Raw genomic sequence first — 23,434 nt, 5'->3', positions numbered from 1 at the left:
GTAGATATACAAAATACAGTGAAGTTCATGTTTTTAACATGACAAAATGTGTAAAAGTTTAAGGGATATGAATGATGCCTTCCCGGTGGGGGTGAAATTCGATTTTACCAGGGTTTTTTGTTTTTTGTTTTATCCCAACAGACACACACACTCTACCCTAAAGGAGAGACCTTTAATTGGTTGTTTGGCTGTCGTTACATGAAAATAATGGCAGATACTTCAAAGAACAAGTGGATTTCTCAGAAGGATTGACAGTGAATCTTTTTCTACTGAGAGCTTGTCATTTTTTTTATTTAGGCTTGTGTATCATCTAAATCAGTCATTTTATGTCAGATCTGATTTTTTATAATGTTAGTGTTTGTTATGTCAGGCGCCATTTTGCTTTATTGGGGGATTTTTTTTAACTCTTGTCTAGACAAGGCTCATGTCTGCAAATTTAACCACCAGAATGTTAATCAACTCTGCAAATTAATAGGTCCTTTTTTTATCTTTCGTATTTTAGGAGGCTATGTGGTGAAAAGACTTCAAAGAGAGACACCAATAAATGTATTTCTGTAGTCTCAAATCTACAGCTTTTTAATATACTGATGTTAGAAAAAGTTTGGTACCGTATCGTATTTTTCAGTCGTTTATACAAACCCATTTTCTGATACCGGGCAGTCTATCACGGCAAGGACTCCTGCCAACTTAACCTTCAAGGAATTCAGATTTAAATTAAAATCAGTCCACATTCCTGCATTCCAGAGAGGAAAGGAGGCAGAAACATATTCCTGCCTGAAATGGATGGACTTTAGAAGGGGCCTTTGATCACGAGGTGCAGCGAACAGGGCTGTGGAGGAGGATTAGAGACGGAAGGGCAGGCAATAACAAAAGGCATATGAAGGTATAAACAGGCAATCTCTTCATTCTTACAGCCTGTGTGCTGCCAGCCAGGTCATGACTGACAGGTATTTTTGTAGAGAAAAAGTTGGATGGTTGACCGTAAGGATCAAATCAAAAATGGGTTTAACTGGGTAAATGATTATGATTTAATGTGAGTTAATGTTGAAACGACAGTCAAAAATTAATACAAGAAACTTTGGAATAAAGTTGCTTGTTAAAGTCATCTGACTCAAGAATCATCTGATCCTCAGCTGATCCATCTGCTGACTAAAAAGCAGATTGACGTACTCGTGAAACATCCACATGGGCATTGCACAGCACAAAGTAAAAATAAACAGGTACACGTAAAGTTGAAACCAAATGTTTACATAAACTACATAAAAAGACAAGCTTTTCACTGTCCAATATTTTAGGTCAGGCAGGATAATCACCATTATTTCTGTTTGGCAAATGCCAGAATCACGAGAGGTCATTTTGGGCGACGTTTTTCTTTCTTTGAATTTACGTAAATGTTCTTAGCATTTTGTAGGATTGTCTTTCAAACTGTATGACTTTGGTCTTTTGGGTGTCCTTCCACTCGCTTCTCACGATAAGAGCTGGTGTAGGTTAGATTTGAGGAGTTGATGACCCAATCCACACACCTTTTCAGCACTGCCCACAAATGTTTCTATGGGACGTGGATCAGGCCTTTGTGATGGGGACTCTAAAATATTAATTTTATTGAGCTTAAGCCACTTTGTTAGAATTTGGCGGTATGCTTAGGGTTGTTGTCCATTTGGAAGAGCCATTTTTGCCCAAGCTGTGACTTCCTATCTGATATCCTAAGATATTTCTTCAATATTTCCATACATAATTCTTTTCTCATGATGCCATCCAATTTGTGAAGTGCACCTGTCCATCCTTCAGCTAGTCCACCCTACAATGCTGCCATCACTGTACTTCATTGTTTGTTTCTCTTTTCCTTTAAATGTAATCATGGTCATTATGGCCAAACACTTATAAAGAATGAATATTTGTTTTATCAGACAAAAGGACATGTCTACAAAAAAGTTTGGAACTGTCCCTGAATGCATTTGCAAGCTTCTAGCTTTTTTTGTGCTTCTGGAGTAATGTCTTCTTTCCCTTTGAATGACCATTCAGCCCATGTGGGTACAGGAGTCCTTTCACTTTGTGAAATGATGCTCTCCAAACAACTTGAGAATGCATCTTCAAGGTCTTTTCCTTTTCTTCCAGAGGTTGATGCACACATATTGCACCAAACCAAGTTTCACCTCTAGAACACAGAACCTGTATCTTTTCTGAACAAGATAATGGCAGGACAAGTCTGGTTTAACAGCATATTCGAGTACATTTTTCCGTTAAAAGTAGAGTCTGGATTTCTTATCGGATTACAACCAGGCAACTCAGCAGTCTCTTTAGACCACTAATAACATTTTTCATGGCTAATGCTAGATAGAAATGCTCTTTTTCAAAATAATGCATGTGTTTTCTCTACATTTTCCCTCTGGACGTTCACTGTCACAACAGACAGGCTAATTATAATTCATCAGGTAGGATGTACTTGTTTCCCTTTGGTCTTTGCACGCAGACAAGGAAGGTCACACAGCTTTGAGTGAACCTGCCTGTTCAAACAATCCGCCTGTTTTTCAAAGCCTGCCATACAACATACATAGCTCTCCGCTAGGTCTCAGAGTCACATTGAACTTCAGCCAAAGAATAAAAATAGAGGGTAGGAAAAAGACAATCTGTCTCTGCACCAAACTGTTGCATTGACCCCTGATTGCTTCAGTTAAGAGAAATAAACCAGAACTGTACTTATTTTATTGCATAATCTAAAGGTCTGGCATATAGCTGACTTTTTGCTGGTTTTCTTGGTTCGGGTGACTAAACCACACTGAGCAGTTGTTTGTCTCCACACATCAATACATTCCTGAGATTCCTCACCACCAGCCTAGATGAAAATCAGCTGGTTGCCTAAGAGAGGTCAATGAACTTTTACCCAGTATTCCCAGCTTTAAAAAAAAAAAGAGGGGGAAATCTGAGACCTTCTCTCAGAAGAGGCAACGGTCAAACCCAGAGCAGGTTGTAGGGAAATGCTTGGATTGCTCATTCGGAACAAGGACTCACTGAGAATATCCTTCCCCGCCCCCTTTTTTTGTTTCAAAATGACCTCATTCCTATGGAAGTTAGAGAAGTTTTGTCATTCATTTAATAACCACGGTCCGCCTGAGAGACGGGTGCTTTCCATTCTGTATTAAACTTTTTTGGCTTCCTGCGCCATGTCAGTTTTTATTCCTTTAATGGAAACAGTAACGGGCACCAATGGAAGAGTCCAGAACTTACTCTGAAGTAAACCTACACTGTAAGATTCTTTATAGCAAGATGATTTTGTTCTGTATTTATGTTGCATTGCCTCAACTGTTGGTTAGATATGTCATATACTTTAGGATATTTATGTGTTTATTTATGTCCCTAGTTCACTGTCAAAGGCTGCCTTATTCATATCCTGTGGTCAGTTAAACATCACGTCACATTTCACATTGTGACTTTTTATAGATGGGAAAAAAAACACAAATAGAAAAAGACTGTTACACCCTTACTACTTTCATTGAAACATCATGTTTTTCTAATTAAATCACTTCATTAACTGACTATCCTCAAATGTAAGCACCTCTTTTAAAGCCAAACCTTCGGCGGTTTCATGGTTGGGTGTGTGTGCCGGAAATATATCAACTCTGGTCTTAGAAAAGCAATTGGTAATATAGCATTAATAAAAAGGAGAGTTCTTCAGTCATTAGGAAACTACAGTTCTTCAGTCAAATGATTATGTACTTAAGAAAAACAATTGAGATATTGGTCAGTTTTCCCAAACATAGGCACCCCAGAAAGTTCAATCTAAGGTCAGATTATGTGATTCTCCAAGTTAGAAAAACTAAGAGCTACATCTCAGATGCAAAAGACTTCAATTAGCATTTTGTGTTAAACCAAAAAATAAGTAAATAAATATACTGAGCGTGTAAGGCTTGTTTCCAAGGTTTGTCAAGAGGAACACAGATTATAACCAAAATCTGATCTGAACAAATCTCAACACTTTTGGACATCATCATACACTTTGTTTTAGGCACAATTTAATCATTTGTAATAATGTTTGTTTAACTTAGTTGTAGTTATAGATGACTAGATCTTGAAGGTGAAGTATGAATTGATGGAGGGAGGCAGGGCTACAAGGCGTCGCAGTTTTTAGCTCTCCTGTTTTGCAGCAAAAAATGTACTGGGTTTGAACCTGACTGGGACCTTTTTGTATGAAGTCAGCATGTTCTCTCTCTGTGCATATGTGCATTCTCACTGGGTACTCTGGCTTTCTTCCACAGTCCAAATAAAATAGGATTTTAGTTTACTTGGTTAGGGCTATGCAGGTATAAAAAGGAATGGATAGAAGAAGTCCTTTTTTATGCTCTTTTTTCATGTTGTAAGACATTCATTTCTTGTTGATCCCAGGATAGAACTGAATTAAAGTCAGATTTTGCTATAGACAATGACACAAAGGGACTGTTGTTATTTTAAACAACTTTATTTGGATTTGTTTTAGCAATGAAATAATAAATAAATATATATAAATGTTCTAAATGGGATGTGCATTGTATACAAATCCATCGATCCAAGTATCCATTAAATCCATAATTAGTAATCAGTAATTACGTCTGAAACTCCCAGTTAGCACTTGCCAAAAATTTAAAACCAAAAAAGATCAGCTATGCAAAACTTTATGCACTTGTACCTTCAGTCCCTTTTCTACCTGAACAAGAAATGTAAATGTAGAATATTAACATTTTTCCACAAACACCTTTTTACTGCTAAATATTATAGCTTAAATATATCAATAGGCTGAATTTAAAAAGCATCATTGGAGATTTAAACTGACAAATGAGTGATAAATTCTCTAAATACCATGGCTCAAACCTGTGGAAAACAGGAAGAGTAAAGATTTTTATGACACTCAAACAATCTCGCCCTTGTTTTCATCATGGTTCTAGTTGTATTGTATGAGGCCTTGTTTACTTGTCACCACATTTTAGACTGGAAAAAACGATTAATGATGAAGACTAAGATGAATACTTTGTTTTTGGAGCAATGTCCTTAAGGTGAGACCAGAGCAACAGTATTTGGCTTCAGTGTACAGTTTCATTTTTATTGAAAGCCAGAGCATAAAAGTATAATCAAATAACAACAATTGTCAAGCATGGTGGTGAAAGGTTTATGGTCTGGCTCAGTTCGTAGTTGCAGGACCTGGATGCCTTGCAGCCATTGCGTTGGTAAGTAACTCCTCTGCCATCAGCAGGCTTGGCTAAAACAGGACAACAATGTCATGTGCAGCAACAAATCTACAACAGAACAATATAAAAAGCAAAGAATCAAGATGTTGCAAAGCTTTAGCTAAATTCTACCATACCTGCCTGCAATAACTGACACAAAAGACCTAAGAACTGAAAGACTCACCTTTAACAACTTTACTTCTGTAGCTTGCAGCAGAATGTAGCTTTGTCTGTGACTTTGTGGAAAATTTTCAGTGACCTCCGTCTTCTCCTCTCCCCACTTCAAAGGTGTTCCTGTGGGAGTCGTACTTCTAACGCACTATTGTTTTCATTGACATTATCAGATATCTGAGATCCTCTGTCTGCTGTTTCCTCGCAGCTTGCCCCTGTCCTGTCCCAGAGTGTGGTCTCGCTCATTTACATGGGTGCACAGAAAACACAGACGAACCTGAAACCTGGCCCCTGTGTATTCGAGTCAAATAAACCGCTCAAGCATCTTGTTGCTAAAGCTTTCATTTGGCAGATGACTTTCCAAGACCTCTCCTGTATGAAAGAGGAGACTAAGGGAGGTGAGCTTTGATGTTAGGGTACTTTCTCCTCTGCTGACATGATTAATCCTCCCCTGGATGATGTTACATTTACCTTTGTAGGGGAAATTACCGGAGTAACTCAGGAAAAAAACAAAAAAGTCACATTTTTATTCTAGTGAATCTTGCTGGCTGTTCTGAAGATGCCTTTTATTCATGCCCCTTGATTTTTTCAGCTGCAAACTTTAATGTATTTAAGGAAGGAAGGAAGGAAACAAAACCTGACAAATAGTGACATAACATTTCTATACTTTTCCATGTTTTTCCAGATTGTGTTGGAAGCCTGACTTTAATGTGAAGTGGAGGGGAAAGGATACGTGTTGTTTTTAAAAAAAAAACATTTTACAAATAACATCTAAAACATCTTTCATGCATATGCAAGGAACCTCATTTCCTGTGATTCCTCTAAATAAAATCCAGTGCAACCAATTGCCTTCAAAATGTCACCTCTGCGGGAGCTGCAGAGATCCACAGCTCAGGTTGGATTGTCTTTATGGATGAGTGGCAAGAAGAAAGCCACTGTTAAAGGAAGCTCAGATAGGTCCCATTTCAATTTTGCCACAAGTTATGTAGTAAATCTAACATCCCAAATACACCATCTCTATAGTGAAACATGTTGGGGACAGTATCATGCTGCAGGGATGCTTTTCTTCAACAGACATAAGGAAGCTGTGACAAATGTAAAACTTGTTTTTTACAAACACTGTCACTATCCATCTGAGTTTTTGCTATTTTGCAAAGAACATTTGGAAAAATTGCCGTCTCTTTCTACAAGCTGTGGCAAGCAAACTCAAAGGATCTGCAGCTGACACCAATAAAAGGTACTTCTTGAGAGTACTAACTTCCACTTCACAAATATAAGCTACTTTGTGTTGTTTTCCACAAAAAGTCCCAGTGAAACACATAAGTCTGTGATTGTAATATGACAAAGTGTTAAAAAGCTCAGTATATAATACTTTTGCAAGGCACTTGTTGTAAGTCTAGGATTTACTTGATGATTAGATTACTTGATGACTCAAAACAAATAAAAAGTATCTTAGTTACAGTGTCCAAAAACTGTACCTCTGCTTTGCTGCTCCCCCTCTATTTTTCGTGGAATTAGTCTGACTACATGCTTGGCTTGCCTCAATTCTTTCCCTGGTTACGCAGACAGACTGTGATCTAACCGTACTTGGCTTTACCACAGAGAGGCCATAGTTTTAAACCAGACAATGATGTCATTCCTGCAGCGTCTGGTACAGGAAGTGACTTCACACCAGCTCAACTGTTGAGGTTCGTTCAACAAAGAGTTTGCTGCCTGACTGAAAAACCTCTTAAGGCTGAGTAATACAGTTACATCAGGACTGCTGAACATGTCATTTCTATCAAAAGACTTGGTCTTTGTTTTATGTTGTGGAGAACATTCACCAGGCCTTTCTCTGTAACTGGTGTGCTCCCACACATCCCAGTCATGACTCGATGTACAGTAGTTGTTCTTGGCTCACACTCGTATGTCTATTTCTGGAGTTGACGGTGAGATGTGGTTGTGTGGTCTTTAAGGGTCAGTGGATCTGACCGTTAAGGTTTGAGGCAGCATGCCACTTTATGAAAGGAAACTAGCCCCTCCTCTGGTTTGTGTTTGTTACTGGAGAAGCAATAGGCCACCTGGGAAATCTGCTGGTTCCCACGGTCTCCATCTAAGGTTCCTATCAGGCAGAGCAGCTCAGCCGAAGGGGCTCCCATGCTCTCTTCATGTGCCAAAATAAGATGGGATCTGTTTTTTTGTAGGCAGCAATCCAAAGCTGATAAAGCAGCTTCAATGTGGAAAGGTTTTAACTAGGAATGTAATCATTAACTTCCACTGTTTCGGCACAAAGCGGCTCTTTATACAAGTGTTTCTTTACATTCCCAGTTGCGAAATGTTAACAAAACTGCTCAGTTTGAGAGTTTTCTCCCATTATTCCCTGGAAAATTACCAGTTTTTTGGCTTTCACTCATGTTACACTGAGATTACAGGCCACAAACTCACAGGAGGTCCTCATGAGGCCTTCAAGTGGCAGACATCCTGTCTGTACTGAAAAGCCACTCAGGCCAGGTTTAATGCACTTTAGAGCACACCAGCATCCACACAAGCAGGTTATGACTCAGCTGCCCTTTTCCATCTCCCTCTGCTCTTGGACGTCATCTGTGGCCTTTTAAATGGGCTGAACATGGAGGGATGAGAGGTGTTTTATTAGATTGGGAAGCCCTGAACTCAGACCTCCAAAGAAGCTTCTCGATATTTATAGCAATGCAGCATTTGTTCTGCTGATGTGTTGCTTCCTGGTGGACTTCCACAGAGGAGGAGACATCCTCTTTAGCTGTGATGTGTATTTTTGGGGCTTTGTACTACCTCCTGTTGGTGAGGAAGAGTTGTGAAGGATTTGGGAAAGATTGGAAAGAGACAGAGTTGTAGAGATTTAACGTGGAGGGAAAAAAATGATTGTCTAGTTGTACTTTACCCTCTGCTTTACCCTCTACTTTGAGATCTCGGCCATCTGGAAGGGACTGATAATAATCCAAAACTTCAAGGAATTTCACAGACAAACCAGGAGACCAGATTAAACAAAAAAAAAAATAGAATTTCTCTCCTTGCATGCAAGGCTTATACCCAGGCCTTCATTTCATTTTAGCACAGAGCTGTTCAGTAACAATCAATACACTTAACAAGAACTGATTATCTCATAACTATGAGACTGAGGTTTATGCATTAAAGATAGCTATCAATCATCTGGTAGTACTTCAAAAAGCGGAGTATTTAACTCTATTTTTAACAGTATAAATAAAACAAATGCATTACAATACCCTGAAAAACATTTGTATAGCACACTAACAAGTGTACCATGCATTTATGTTCACATTTATTTATAGAACTACCTTCCTTTTTTTGCCTGTGCGCTGTCCTTAAAACGCTGGAAAACAGCATGGTGGGTCAGGTTGCCTGTACTGTGTCAGGGCAAATTTGCTCTATACCAGAAAAAATAATGGAAGATTCCCTCTGTTGCAAAACAGACTTTATTCAATTAAAGGGACAATGACTCTGTTTTGGTTAAAGCATCAAAGAGCCAATTATAGAGACAGAAATTACATGAAAAGAAGCAGAGGAAGAGAAGCGACAATTAAAATATGTCCTGACATTCCAACTTGTTTACATGCACCAATGCACAAAGACATGCTCACAACAACAATTAAAGCAGCAAAGAAACTCAGAATTACAACAGCTTTTTCTATTGTTGTGGGTATAGCAACAAATGAGCATGAAGGAATATTTGTAAAACCACCTTCACTGCAATTACAGATGCATATCTTTTTGAGGTATGTCTTTACCAGATTTGTACATTCAAAGATTAAATTTCACAGATGTGCACTTCTATATGTTTATCTATGAAAGGTCAAGGGTTGTGAATACCTCTACAAGACGCTCTATCTATAGTCTCATGTGTAAAGTTACTGCCCTTGTTTATCTGGCAGCTACAGACAATGAATAATGGAGACAATAAAAGCATGCAGTGTCATAAGGAGTGTGGATAATTTACTGGCGATCGTGTTTCATGTTCCAGCGGTGGAGACTCACTCCCACGGGAGAGCGAGCTGTTTTGTAAACGCACAAATGCTGCTGCCACTGATGCTGACGCACATTTGAATATTTATGAGCCTTTAGGGTTCCATCCAAATGTCAAAATAGCTTCTCCTTTTACATCTAAATGTAACGACTGTTGGGAGTGTGAAACCTGAGTTTGCAGAGAAACTCAAGAAGCTAGAAAAGCAACAAGGTTTTCCATTCCTCGTGGTTAACGTCATGGTCTCTCTATTTTTTAAACAGTCTATTCTTACTTTTATTCATTCATGTGAAGAGATGTTGATGCCTTTGTTGGGTATTAGCAGCCATTGGCATTTCTGAAGGATGTAGAGCAGCTGAGATGTTCTTTAACATCACTGATTTGTGACCCGTAGGTATTTGTGAAAGAGGCACAAATACAAATATTTTTATGTCAGCTTTCTAGGAAATCCAAATATTAAGGGAATCAGTGCACACTGCTCAGTAACTTTAAAATACACACAATTATATATGGGGAAACAAGGGAAAGAAACACAAGCACTCACTGTAAAGCTCTTTTTGTTTATTGTGCCCAGAAGACAAGACAGAAAGCCTACTAAAAGGGTGAAAACAAAATGCAAAGTGTAAAAAAAAAAGAACAGAAGTCCTGGTCAAAAAGGGAAATACATTTATTAATATTCTATTCACTCATGAGGTGCAGAGTTAAAGCCAGACAATCCTCTCACCAACTCAATTTGTGAGATCCTAGGGTGTCTTTAGTTTAGAACGAATATATAGTCCCTCTAGAAATTTCTGGGTCTGACCTGGGGTCTCCTCTTGTGTGCACTGGGAAAACCTCCAAAGGATGGCATCAAGCCATTCTGATGAGATACACGAACCACGTCAGTGCACTTCTGTTCAGGCAGAAGAGCAGCAGCTCTACTCCTCACCCTATCTCTAAGGCAGAGCCCAGCCACACCACTGGAGGACGCTTATTTGAACCCCTTGTGTTTGGTATCTCGTTCTTTCAGTGATGATCCAAATTTCTCATGACAATGGGCGAGGGTTGCAGCACAGATGGAGATTTGTGTTTCAGCTAAGCTTCTTTATCTCACAGCGACAGATCAGAGCTGCACCCACATTACTGCAGACATATCTAAAATCCATCTATCCATCTCTTGCTCCTTCTTACCTGACTTGTAAGCAAGACTCACAGATACCTGGCTTAATGGGAGCTGTCAACCTGACTCCAGTTGAGAACCATGCCCTCAGACTTTGAGGAGCTGTTGCCTTTTTTCTTGACCTCTACCTTCTTCACTGTGAACTACTCCAGTGATCACTGAGGGCCATGGCTTTAAAGCACCAACAGAATCTCATCATCTGCAAAAAGCAAAGATGTCGCACTAATAAAATATGTCCATGACCACTTCAAAGAGAATCAATGACAAGGACTCCAACGGGCATTGGAGGAAAAAAAAGCTCAGCTATGTGCAGAGAATGTCCACACAGCTCTTATAGGAACCGGAAAGCTTGTAAAATGGATCCTAGCACCCCTTAATCCAGCAGCAACTCCAACAAAACACACCAGGACACTCTCCTAAGCCCTCTCAAGATCCATAAAATGTTTGCACTGGATCATCAGATTCCCGTGACCCCCTTTAGAACCCTCTGGGTCAATTTGCCGTTCACCAGTTTGTAGCCCTTTTTTCATTTCATACCCATGTACTTAAGCGATGGTGTATCCGTTTACGTTTCCTTGTGGTAAAATATTCTTGATGAATTGTGAAGATAAAGAGTTATAAAATGTCTCACTCTTATTTTCTGAAAACTTTGTATATACACCCTATTTCCATTTACTTGGGTACTGATTCCACTTTGGTCCTGTTTACTCCTACAAACCTCCTGCAGGTAAGTTATATTTAGTGGAGTCGTGAAACATCACACTGCAGATTAATTTATTTCATAAAATTTTTTTAAACAAACTACAAAAAAACTACTATGGCAGTGGGGCGAAATGACCAGCAACCCCTCAAAATCTAATTATTACTAAAGATTTATGTTGTCATTTTTCTGAAAATGGCCGAGGTGTCACAGTCAGTGTTGCATAAACAATTGTAAAATATTTGGTGAAAAGCTCAACTATTTTTAATGAAAAAATAAATATCTAAGATTAAATTCTTGATTTTTTTTTTGTCTTACAGAACCAAGATAAATTCAAATTAAACCATATTATGACAGAATGAAATGAAAAGCAGGTCCTATCTAAAAAATAATCTTCCATCAAGGAATTAATTAACAGTCATATCTTGCTAAATTGATCCATTAGTTTTTGATCCATTAAGTTCAGTGTACAGATGCTGTGTTTAGCTCCCCGGTGCACTTTGTCACCTTTTGACTGTGCAACTATTGTTTCCCTGGATTGCAGTATTGTCAGAGGTCAGCAAAGGGCTGCCGCAAGCTGTTTGTGCCTGCTGACGCAAGCGGATTCATCGGGTAATGAGCGTTGGTACAAACTCCACCATCATCTCAAATCTTTTGCCTGAGCCAGTCTATGAAGGGCTTACTGGGGAGTTGATTTTATTTGACCTTTTTTAGACAAGCACCTGCTGTCAAGTCACTTCTTATGTTCAGGGAGGAATGTTTTTCTGTTTTTTAAAAGATGGGTACACTAACGAGATGAAACTGAAAATATTAATATACATATCTTGATCTGAACGAATCAATTCTGAGGAAATTAATGCTTTCCTGGCAATCTCCCCCTTTTATACCCTTCTTTGGCTCTTCAAAAGGGAGATTTGTTTTGACTTTAATTAGGTGAGGATACGTCTGCAAGAAGCTCATTAAAAAAAAATCAAAGAGGTGCCATGGGAGGCAGCGTGTGCAACATTGGCCTATAAGTGTCCTGCTATGTGAATTGTTTGGAAATACACAGAAGATGTGGGGAAGCTTGGTACTGTGGTGGATATAGGAGCAAAGCCACAACAGGCTCCTTAATTACCAACTGAACTTTAACCCACATCCCTTTCTCTCCATCTCCTTCTGCCCACAGAAACATTCTAAAACAGAGATGGCCACCTAATCACTTTTACAGCTTGGGCAAATTACTGCCTGGGGTTTTTAACAGAGCTGGCCAAGCTCGCAAGGAGAGTCATTATTATCTGAACAGGTTTTGGGATTACTTTCAAAAAGCACGGTGAATACCTACAGGAACAGGCAAATGTTTGGTATTCCTGTCGCCCGTGAGACGGCATTTGACCAATCCGAGGAAGACGGCAGAAGAAAATCCCTTTGTGTCCACGGGGAAGACACCAAACAAACCCCAGAGGTGTTGAGCCTGTGAAAAACAAATCAGAGGTTAAGGACGGGATCTGTCCCGCTGGTGGGAAAAGCAAATTGTTTGTGGAGCTTCTAGTTAGGGTAACTATGACACAGTAACGGCCTTTTTCCAGCCCATGGAGAGGTGTGGGACCCCATCAAGTTTGCCCGTTTGGGTGTCTCTGAGGGTTTCATTGTGTGTGATTAAAGGGAAGGGATATAAACCTGGAAAGGCATTTTTCTTCTTGGCTTCTTGCTCTCTGTTGGCTGGCTGTGACCTTTTAAAAGCCACTGATCCAAAAAACGAAGACTATGAGAACCTACTGTCTGGACTCTTTATCCCAGATGCACACCTGCTGCTGACAGTAGCTGGCTTTGCTGCAGGAGCTTTTGTTTTAATGCAGATGTATTGTCCTATTCATGCCCCTGTCAGATTTCTGTGTGCTGTTCTCCAGCTGCTTATCGCTTGCAGGAGGAGCAGGGACGTAGGAAAAAAGGAAAGTGTCACGGTTAGTTTTGTTCCATTCTCACATAGTTGCAGGAAACATTCCCTTTGCTAACGTGTGGGTGAAAAAATTTCCAGGAGCTGAAGCACAGCATGTCTCGGTCTCATGATACCCACCTGACATCCCCCCCCACCCCTTTCTCCTCTGTCTCAGCTTCCCTCCTCTCCCCTGAGTTAGTTTGGAGTCATTACCATCCACACCCTTCTGGGATTTTATTCACACTCCCATCACATCTCTCACGAACCCCTTTCTATAATTGGCCATCTTTTGTTTTAGACTTAAATAGACTGTAATCTATGGCGACTGTCTGGGGCAAATCAAGGACATTCATCATGAGCTTTCTATTTTGTTGAGCAGTGCTGGTGGTCAGTCACATGCACACAGGCTGAATATGGGTTGTAGCCACAGTGAAGTGTTATTTTAGAGAAGTAGGTGGGAAAAAGTGTTTCTCAGCTGGAAGTTGAAATTTAAGATTGTATTCCTATGCCTGATTCCTTGAAGGAAGATGAGTGAAAATGTTTTTAGATGGAGCTTTTTCAAACTGTTTCAAAATAAAAATGAATTCGATTCGAATTACCTTTCATCCCAAATTATGTAAACTAGTTCCTGGTGCACTTATATGGGTCAGGTCTACAACACACACATCACTTCTGCCATCAAGACGCTGCTGATAACAAATCAAACCTTTTTTGTAAACATTTTTAAACCATTTGTATATTGGCAGACTTTTGCTCATTTTTAAGCGGACATGTACTGGTCGTTTCTTTCTGCTTAAAGGGAATTGCTACTTTCGACCATTACCAAGTGCTTGATCAGGATAAGAGATTGCTTTTAATGAAACTAGCATGGCTTCTTTAGAAATACAATTTTTATCAATTTGCATTTCAACACTGCCTGAATTTAAATGTATTGTATTAGAATTTGTATTACATTGGACTGTAGGTGTCTTATTTGAATGAATTTGAATGATTTGATTTGAGGTTGCATGGTGGAGCAGTTGGTAGCACTGTTGCCTTGCAGCAAGAAGGTCCTGGGTTTGAGTCCCGGCTGGGGGTCTTTCTGCATGGAGTTTGCATGTTCTCTCCGTACATGCGTGGGTTCTCTCTGGGTACTAAGGCTTCCTCCCACAGTCCAAAAACATGACTGTTAGCTTAATTGGACTCTCTAAATTGCCCTTAGCTATGAATAGATGTGTTTCATGGTTGTGTGTCTCTGTGTTGCCCTGTGATGGACTGGAGACCTGTCCAGAGTGTACATCGCCTCTCACCCATCGACTGCTGGAGATAGGCACCAGTTCCCCAGCAACCTTGTATGGAAGATGTGGGTATCGAAAAGGGATGGATGATTTGATTTGAATTTGGACTAAAGTTGATTCTATATAATGGAATATAAATTAGACCTGTCTGTCTTGTGCAGTGACTTTGTGAATTGCCACTGTCCATGGATGCATCCATCCATCCATCCTTCATGGAACCACTCATCTTTGCAAGGTATTGGATTGAATTTAACAAGATTAAAAATATATATAAAACCTACATGTTTTGAAGAGAAAAAATTATGATGGACCATAACAGGCTAATTTTCCTATTTGCTAATTTGTAAATTATTTGAGTTCCTTTTGCATTTTTTCATGATTCTACAACAAAGCATACCTGGAGTTGACTATATTCGTTTTAAAGACATATAATTCAATAGTCCCATTTCAGGATATGCTGCATCAGCAGCGACACAAACCGTGTGCAGGCCCTCCCTGTTTGGCAAATTGCTGAAATTTTTACCTCAAAAGTACATCAACATGTGCTGGATGGACAGGCTTTGCCACTTTTTGCTCATTTGAATAAAACATTTATGAGCAAAAACCTAAGAAAACCTGCTGCAAAAACCTAAAATCTAAGTGGTATCCCAATAGTTACAACTTGTGTTTAATTCGGAATGGTTAGCAGGTTGAACTAAAGTGACCCAACATGTATTGATGACTGCAGGACATTCCTGTTCCCTCTGTGGGAGTTAACATGCTGACATTGGTATTTTGGTTGGATAGTGAAAAAGGCCCTGCTGCAGTTAGAGATACCAGAGGGCCTAGACTCGCAGGATTCTGCTGGTCCTTCCTCCCTTGTGCCACTGGCCCCCAGCCTCAGGAATGCCACAGAACGGAAAGGAAACAGGAAATGCTTTTGTCTCCCCACAGCAGTCTCCTTTTTTAGTGCAAAGTGTTTTTTTTTTTATTATGCTATAAGAAATTCTGTCATAAAGCTGTAATGGATTCACATTCTTACTGGAATAGGGTCAAGGGAAAATATTTCTCTAGCAACATAAAACATAATTACTGTGAGTAAACTGACATAAATGTAATGAGAATCAATTATCACGGGAACTGACAGTAATGTAATGAATGACAATTAACAATTCACCATTGTTCACAGACAGGACAAAATTCAGCTGAAAACAGAGACATCAGAGTGGCTGAGATGTACAGCTTTGCCACATACCAATTCATGTGGTCAACCCAGTAATAATTGAATGGGTGCTGCTGGTATTTCCTCCCTTAAACCTCTGAAATGTACCCTATTGTACTTTGGTTAAAGATAATCTGCCTTGGACTGTGTGTGGTAGAGCTTAGCTCCATTACTTCCTGTCCAGCTGTTACTACTGTCGCTGCTTATGAGCAGACGTCTGTATTTCCTCATGTGAGACATGCTGCCAAGGCATTTGCCCTGCACACTCGCTCACAAGTTCCTAATTTGCAGCCTGCCTCTTTAAATCCAACAGAGTAACAATATATATTTATGCAGGGGGTGTTACATTGTGGTGACTCTCATGTTTGGCTTGGTTGGAGCCTGTTTTTTTTTGGGGTATCTGTCTTTGAGTCTGCGTGTAGGCAGGCGTAATGCATCTCTTTTTGGCATGCTGCACCCTTGTCTGGTTGCAGCAGGGGATTTACATTTTAAAGGATAATTTCACAAAATTCAGAAAAAAACTCTATCTCACGGGCCTTTTGGAGGTTCCTAGCTACTAAGATGTCTGTTGTGTACAAAGGATTTGGATGAAGTGCCAAAAAAGGGCAACAAAATGCTAGATAAGTGACAATATTCTTCTTTAAGAGTGAATGTGCAGAACTTAAGAGCATTCACAATCTCCTTAACTAAAATTCAAAACTCAAAATTCCATCTAAATTGCCTTGTTGTATTTTACTCCTGGAGCTGAATGACATCATCATAAACTACTTTTTTATGATTATTGCTGAAAAACTAGTTTGGCATACCTGAAAACTAAAAAAAGCTTCTTCACAAATGCACCGTAGCTGACTTTTAGGGACAATTTTTTTAATCTTCTAAACTGTCCCAATACCCGCACTACACCCTACACCCCTCTGTGAAATGTTTACTTTGTACAAGTGCATGTAGGGGTTGAAGTGCGCAGGTTATAAGCGTGCAAAATTGGAGAATTGGGACAGTAGGGGTTACGTTATCGACTTGCACCTCTGCAACATCAAAAAGGTCGGGAACTGGCGCTGTTTTCACAGTCCTGCTGCTAAAAAAACTATTTAAAACTGCAGTTTTGAGAAGAAAGTGCAGGAAGCGAAGGAGGTTTATACACCAGACTCTCGCCACGCCAGTGTTTGTTTGAAAGGTAACTTCAGTGTTATGACCTACTGACTGCCCAGACTCACTCTGAACCCACTGGTATCTTACAATGTTGAGCCTGGAAAACCAGTAAAAAAATATATATTTGTCGGCTTGCTGTCTAAAGTTTACGCAGTTCTTATTATTCTGATTTGATGGCTGGTTACGTTGGCGGTTGTGATTGGTTTTTGCTCAGAACGTCATCTGCAGCAGTGAATTGTGGGTAATGTACTTCGGTGAAGTCCGCCTAGATGCGAACTTCGCCGAAGTGTGGATTGAGGGCACAAAGGGGGTGGGGCTAAGGACCACTCTGGAGAATTGGGACACACTGATGGAACCCATGAACAGGAACCCGCAATTCAGGGACACAAGGGTGGAAGTGAGAGTATTGGGGCAGGGCCTTGGAAATTTCAACCACTAACTAAAAATGAAATGTATATTTAAACCACATCTGGGAACCACTCAGGCATTGCTAATGGATAAGAGTGTTGTTGTTTTGTTTTTGTTTGAGGCTTGTTATCATACAACAACCTGAAACAACTGTTTTAAATGTTTGTCAAGATGGCCATACTTGGAAAACTCCACATTTAAAGAGGTGATACTTCATAAGAAAAGTTTGAGAATGGCTGGTGCAGATCAGTAAAGACAGCAGATGAGAAGTTGCCTTACATGAATATTTTATATTGCCTCATTCAGCAGGGTTTTGTCTCAATACGCTGTCAAAGGCAGGGTGCAACAATATCCACCAAACCAAAAAACAAAATTGTATTGTGATTTTGTTTTTTTACCTCCTTAACAAAAAACAAAGCATGCAATATTTCAGTTAAATAAAGTTGTCTTATGTCTTTGTAGAAAATGGTATGTGTACGTAAATGCAGACCTAAAACATGAAAAGGGTTTCGCCACTTTGGAAAAAAGACAACCAGTTGGCAAATTTAGTCTATTCTCAGTAATAAGAACAGAATTTTGGTCATTGTTTCTTTTAAAATGCTTGCTCTATTTAGCCAAGTTTAATACATTAATTAAAAGCAGGTTTGGGTGCACCAAAGTCTGCTTTTGAGTCAAATCCACTGGATAGGTTTTACTATAAAATTAAAAAGAACTCAAAAAGTGCAGTTATTCAAAGACGAATACTTTGTGTTGTACCTAACACTTTCAACCAAAATTTCACTCTTTATTAAGGCAACATCGTCTTTTCTGCACCTATTCAGTGAAAACTTGCTCAGGGTCTATACACTTATAGTACAAAGCCTCATCTTCTTCTTTCATCTTGTAAGCATTGCATTTAAAGCCAGCCCCCATAAACTGTGGTCATTTTTGCTCTTGAATGAAAGTGGATGAGTTGTCACCTTTGGCTGGGAAGTTCTTCTGCATTAAACATGAAATTTGTTCCTTATTGGGAGTCATTCCTTTTGCAGTTTTGTACCAGCTAAAACAGTTCTATTTTGTTCTGATTGAGTTTTAGTTGCATTTTAATATATTTGGAATTAAGTGTATAATTAGAAGAAAGAGGATGACAGTATGGACTCCCTCATGCATTGGTCAAAGTATATTCTTTGTATCCAGACTAACCGTGGTCCTCTGTCTGTTTTTCTTTCAGGATGCGTTTGTGGATCTGTACGACAGACAAAAGGAGTCTATCTTCAGCTGCTACTGGCCGTCCATTAAGACTGTCTTTGGCCTGGCTGCGCTTGGGGCGGCCAGCATCACCATCGGGGCATACCTTGCACAAAAGTGAACCTTCTCTTTCTCTCTCGACTCCATCGGCTCAACTTTATTTCTCAGCACCGTCCTCCTCCTTTTTTTTCCTTGTGCCCCTGTTTTCCAGATGCCCCTGACCCCCTCAGAGACAACCTTCAGACTGAATCTGGCTCTCTTCAAAGCCTCTCTGTGAACGCTTCTTTTCCTCTTGCCTCCTTCTGTCAAAAACAGAGACAAATCAAAAAAACTGCAGAGGGAACCAGAGGCACGCCCCAAAGATGCAAGAGGTGTAAGCACACTAAACTGAGTGAAGTTGAGGAGGATCAAGAAATGCATGCATTTTTCTTTAATTTCCTGCCTGCTTCTGTACTAGTTTACGGCATGAACCTTTGAATGGTAGAGTATAGACATAATGTGCAAGTGTGAGACCTGTTTTATGAGGGCTTGGTGATGATGAAGCAGTAGCAGCAGACCCCACCCCCCACGTATTATAGGATGAAGGACCCTGTTTGAGATGTGGACTCCAGATACCTCCTTACAACCGTCCTTCAAAGCACTTCTTCTGCAGAAAAGCTGCTCAGAACGTGTAATGGAAACAGCTCACTGCAGCCAGCACAGCATGTGTCTACTGTTTTCACTCCTCACACAGCTCAGGTGAACACATTGCACCATTATACTCTCTCTCTCTCTCTAGGTCTGTAATGGAGGTAAAGGAAGCCTGAGTTTGGCTCAGCTAAAAGCTCCTTGATTTTTGTGTTGGGTTTTATTTTTCTTGCATGCCAAACCAAATAAGGAGTTGTGTGTGTTTATGTGTGCATCTTCAAGGAGTATAAAATGTTGCGTGAAGGTATGTTGCCAAGTGAGAGAAACGTGGAGCCGTGTGCACAGAGAGAATGAGTTAGAGGTACAATAAATGTTGCTTTCTGCAGCCTCCGTCGTCTAACGGGACAATTTTAAGAACGCATTTCTCAAGCAGCGTAATGTGAAAAAGTTCACCCCTTTTGCTAAATGTATAGCTTTACTATTAGCACAAACAACTCAAGAGTTTTGTGACAGCATCAGTCCTCCTTCAATTTGTGGTCTGATTGCCTGGTCTCGCCCAGGTTTCAGTGTGTCCTCCGGTTGCTGCTGCCCTGCAGTAACTCAATAATGAATCCGTTCTGACAGAAATCTGTTGACATGGACTGAGAAATTTTCTCCTGTGGCCACATGTGACTGGGTGGAAATCAAGTCAGCAGCATTTCAGTCCTGGACTCCATCTTGCTGGAACCTGAGATGTCCCCCCCCTTCTGTCTGGCCACTGAAAGCATCCGGGGAATTGATTTTTTTATTCCTTTCAGCCTGTTTTATTGATGTTCGTATTGTGTTGCAGTCTGATGGATAATTCTTTAAAAATATTTTGGTTGTGCCCAACCTCCCAGCCTTTTTAATGGAGAGGTGATTTTAATTTTCTGTCTCAGAAAATCTCCAACGTCTGTGTTTCGTGGATGACGATTGATCACGACGTGTAACCGTTTTTTACAACGCGACAGGCTATAGAGAAGAAATAATGAATAAAGCTACATTTCTTTAATTTATTTTAAGGTACAAGATAACAGACTTTCAGAATAAAACTAGTCACTTTTATTTTCCTTTTTCTATGGAATCACACTGTAAACTACATCGTTTCCTGGCTGCTAATATAATAATGTGTAGAAATGAATCTTTGTGTTGCATTGATGTCAGCTTCGAGGCTGCTATACTGTCAAGTCTAAAACTTTTCCTCACAGCTTAAACTGCCACAAGTTCACAGTATAAGTGTAGAGAGCTGGAAACCAAAGTAAACGTGTTCTGATCTTTCATTTAAAACGTATCTTACAGAGAATACCGCGCCATGCAAGAAGTTTTTTCACATTTTGTCACATTACACAAAATAAAGTCTTTGTTTTTTATTGGGATTTTACAGGACACACCCAACACAAAGTCTTGCAGAATTCTGAGGTGAAGAGAACAGGATACATGACTTTTTAACAAAAGAAAAAATATATATCTAAACTGTGGTGTGCATTATATTCAGCCCCCTTAACAATGATGACCCTAAATAAAATCAAAGTGCAACCCGGCGAATGTCAGTATAAAAGCAGCTATTCTGTGGACATTAGTGAACAAAACGCATCACAAAGGCCAAGAAACACACCAGACAGGTCAGGGGTTAAATTGTGAAGAACTTTAAAACAGTTTTAGACTATAAGACAGTGTCCCAAGATTTGACCATCTCATAAAGCACTCCTCAATCCATCATGAAAACGGAAGGAGTATGACTTAACCCACACCTACAAAGATACGGCCGTCCATCTAAACTGGAAGGCCTGGTGGGAAGAACATTAAGCAGAGAAGCCACCAAGAAAGTCATGGTAACTCTGGAGAAGGTGCAGAGGTCCACAGCTCGTTTTGGGAGAATCTGTCAGCAGGACAAATCTTAGTTATGCACTCTATGAATCTTGCCTTTTAAGAGGAAAGTGGCAGTAAGAAAGACACTGTTGAAAGTAAAGCGTGAGAAGTCATGTGTAAAGTTTGCCGTGAACTGTGTAGGGGATACAGTAAATGTGGAAGAAGGTGTTCGGGTCAGATGAGGCCAAAACTGAACATTTTGGCCTATGCAAAAATTGCTGCATGTTCCAGATATCTAACACTGCAAATCTTCCTGATCCAATCATCCCTTTAGTAAAAGATGGTGGCGACTGCATCATGCTGTAGGAATGCTTTTCTTCATCAGGGACAGAGAAGCTAGTTGGAGCTGATGTTAAGATGGATGGAGCTGAAGCACGGCAATCCTGAAAGAAAACCTGCTGAGACTGAGGTGGATGTTCACTTTCCAGCAGGACAGCCATACTGACAATATAGCCAGAGCTGGGATGGAATAGTTTAGGTCATACAAAACGCTGTGTGGTGTCAAAAGAATAACTTTAAACATCACAGTAAAAATACCATCTCCATTGTAAAACATGGTGGTGGCAGCATCGTGCTGTGGGCATTGCATTCAATTGAGGATCTGTATCAAGGCCCTCTTCTTCCAGGTTGACTGAGCTTGAGCTGCTGCGAAAAGCAGGTGTAGACATACCTTTAAAGACCTGCAGATATAACTGCAGCAAAAGGTGATTCTACAAAGTATTGACTTAGAGGGCTGAATACAAATGCACAGAACACTTTAGATACCATGCATCTTTTTCCTCGCTCTTTCCAATTATGCATGATTTTGTGTTGGCCTAATCACATCAAGTCCCAATAAAACACCTAGAGGTTAGTGGCTGTAACTTTAAACTGTGCAAAATGTGGAGAAATTCAATGCGTAGGAATACTTTTGCAAGGCACTGTGGTTTCAGATCACTGAGAGGTTTCTGTGTAGTGTAACTGTACTATAACCACTTCATTTTCATCAGCTTTGTGCTCACACAATAACTAATGTGTAAAATGTCAAATACCAGATCTAAAACTCCTCTTTTTACTACCACAGCTCAGAGTGACGCGCGTGTTTGTATGAAACAGAGGGCGATTCCTGCACAGGAGTAAGAAGAACTTAACAGCAATATACTGTAATTTTTACATCCTCTGTGCATATATGAATGTAGCACTCTTGTTGCTGTACTGTTTCATTGTCTATACTCTATTCAAAAACTTGTAGCACTTATTAAAAAAGAAAGTGAGTTGTGTTCCTGTTGTTTACTGCTATATCCACAATAAGCTAGTGGGATCATATTGTTCCTAATAAATCAGATTTCTCTGGCAGATGCAGTCTTGAGCTCTGTGTTGTTTCTGTCGTTCTTGATTCTCCGCCGCCTCTCAGAGCGCGTCAACAAGACAGAGAGAGAATAAGAGAAGCTCAAAGGTGAGGAGCAGCTTATCAGCTACACTCTTTTGATTATCTGTTACATCTATCACAGCCCTGCGTGAGCCTGATCGTGTCAAGGCGACAGTCTCCTTGTGAAGGACTGTACAGCAGCAGCAAACATCAAAGCTGTCCCCAAATGCTGCTGTACTTGTCAGCCTTCTCCTCTTCGGCTGCTAAACACCAGAGTGCAGAGAAACACCCCCCACTGCCTCCTCTCCACAAATGCCCCCAGGCCAGGTTTTTGTACACCCTCTTGCCTCTGCTCTGATCACACTTGTCTTCAAAGGCTGCGGCCCTCTCGCTGGAATCTGTACAGATCGTGATGCAGTAAAACTAATGTTAATAGAGTCGAGTGGGCGCAAGAAAATGAGGGCCAAGCAGAGATTGGAAAAGCAGTGATGGGTGTGTGTGTGCAGAAATATCCCCGAGGAGACCAACAGCAGAGGAAAGTTCATTTGGCGTGAGGACGCCCCTCTCCTGCCTTCCATCCCTCCTCCACCACCTCCTCCTCCTCCTCCTCTCTAGGTTTCACCATGCATATAAAATGCATGACTCGCTCTGAAGAGGAATTTTAAATCAGGTTTTGGACTTTCAAAAGCGAGTCCAGTGTGGGTGTGGATGGTGAATTTGTGGGTATAGAAAGTGTAAAAGACGGGCAGTGAAGAGGAGGAGGATGGGGTTGTGGCGGAAAAGCCCCCTCTTCTCTCTGCCTCTTCTGCTTTAGGGCTACAAGGTGTGAAGGAGGCTTTCCCAGAGCTGGATATCACAGGGGAGATTGGGAGATCAAAGCAGATTGTCAGATGGAAGCCTGGTCCAGTTTTACTCCTCATTTGGTAGTCCATCAGATCCTTGTTCCCTCTTCACTTAGAGGCTAAATTAACAGCCTTAAAAACTTCCTGTGCAAATTTCTTTAAAATATGTTCAAACCACACAATTTAGAAATCATTGAAATAATGCTGAAATGCAAATACTGGAAGAGAAAGATCTTTCCTTATTTCACCAGGATGGGATCAGCTCCAGAGGCAGATTTAGCTGCTGGAGGTGTGTACTACAGTGTCACCTTGTGGCTGCTGCTACACACGC

General features: G+C 40.3%; 1 protein-coding gene across 1 annotated transcript in view; it reads left to right on the top strand.

Annotated features, from left to right (window-relative positions):
- The window catches only part of bcl2b (BCL2 apoptosis regulator b), a 42,562-nt gene extending 20,301 nt beyond the window's left edge, over window positions 1–22,261 (top strand). Inside the window, exon 2 of the mRNA XM_047368726.1 lies at window positions 18,383–22,261. Within this exon, the coding sequence (XP_047224682.1) occupies window positions 18,383–18,520 (138 nt within the window). The 3' untranslated portion in view covers window positions 18,521–22,261. The remainder of the gene's footprint in view (window positions 1–18,382) is intronic.
- The last annotated feature ends 1,173 nt before the right edge of the window (window positions 22,262–23,434 follow it).

Source organism: Girardinichthys multiradiatus, chromosome 6 (assembly GCF_021462225.1).
Source record: "Girardinichthys multiradiatus isolate DD_20200921_A chromosome 6, DD_fGirMul_XY1, whole genome shotgun sequence".
Lineage (NCBI taxonomy): Eukaryota > Metazoa > Chordata > Actinopteri > Cyprinodontiformes > Goodeidae > Girardinichthys > Girardinichthys multiradiatus.
Note: the sequence above shows the minus strand (reverse complement) of the source record. Positions and strands in the feature narration are given on the sequence as shown.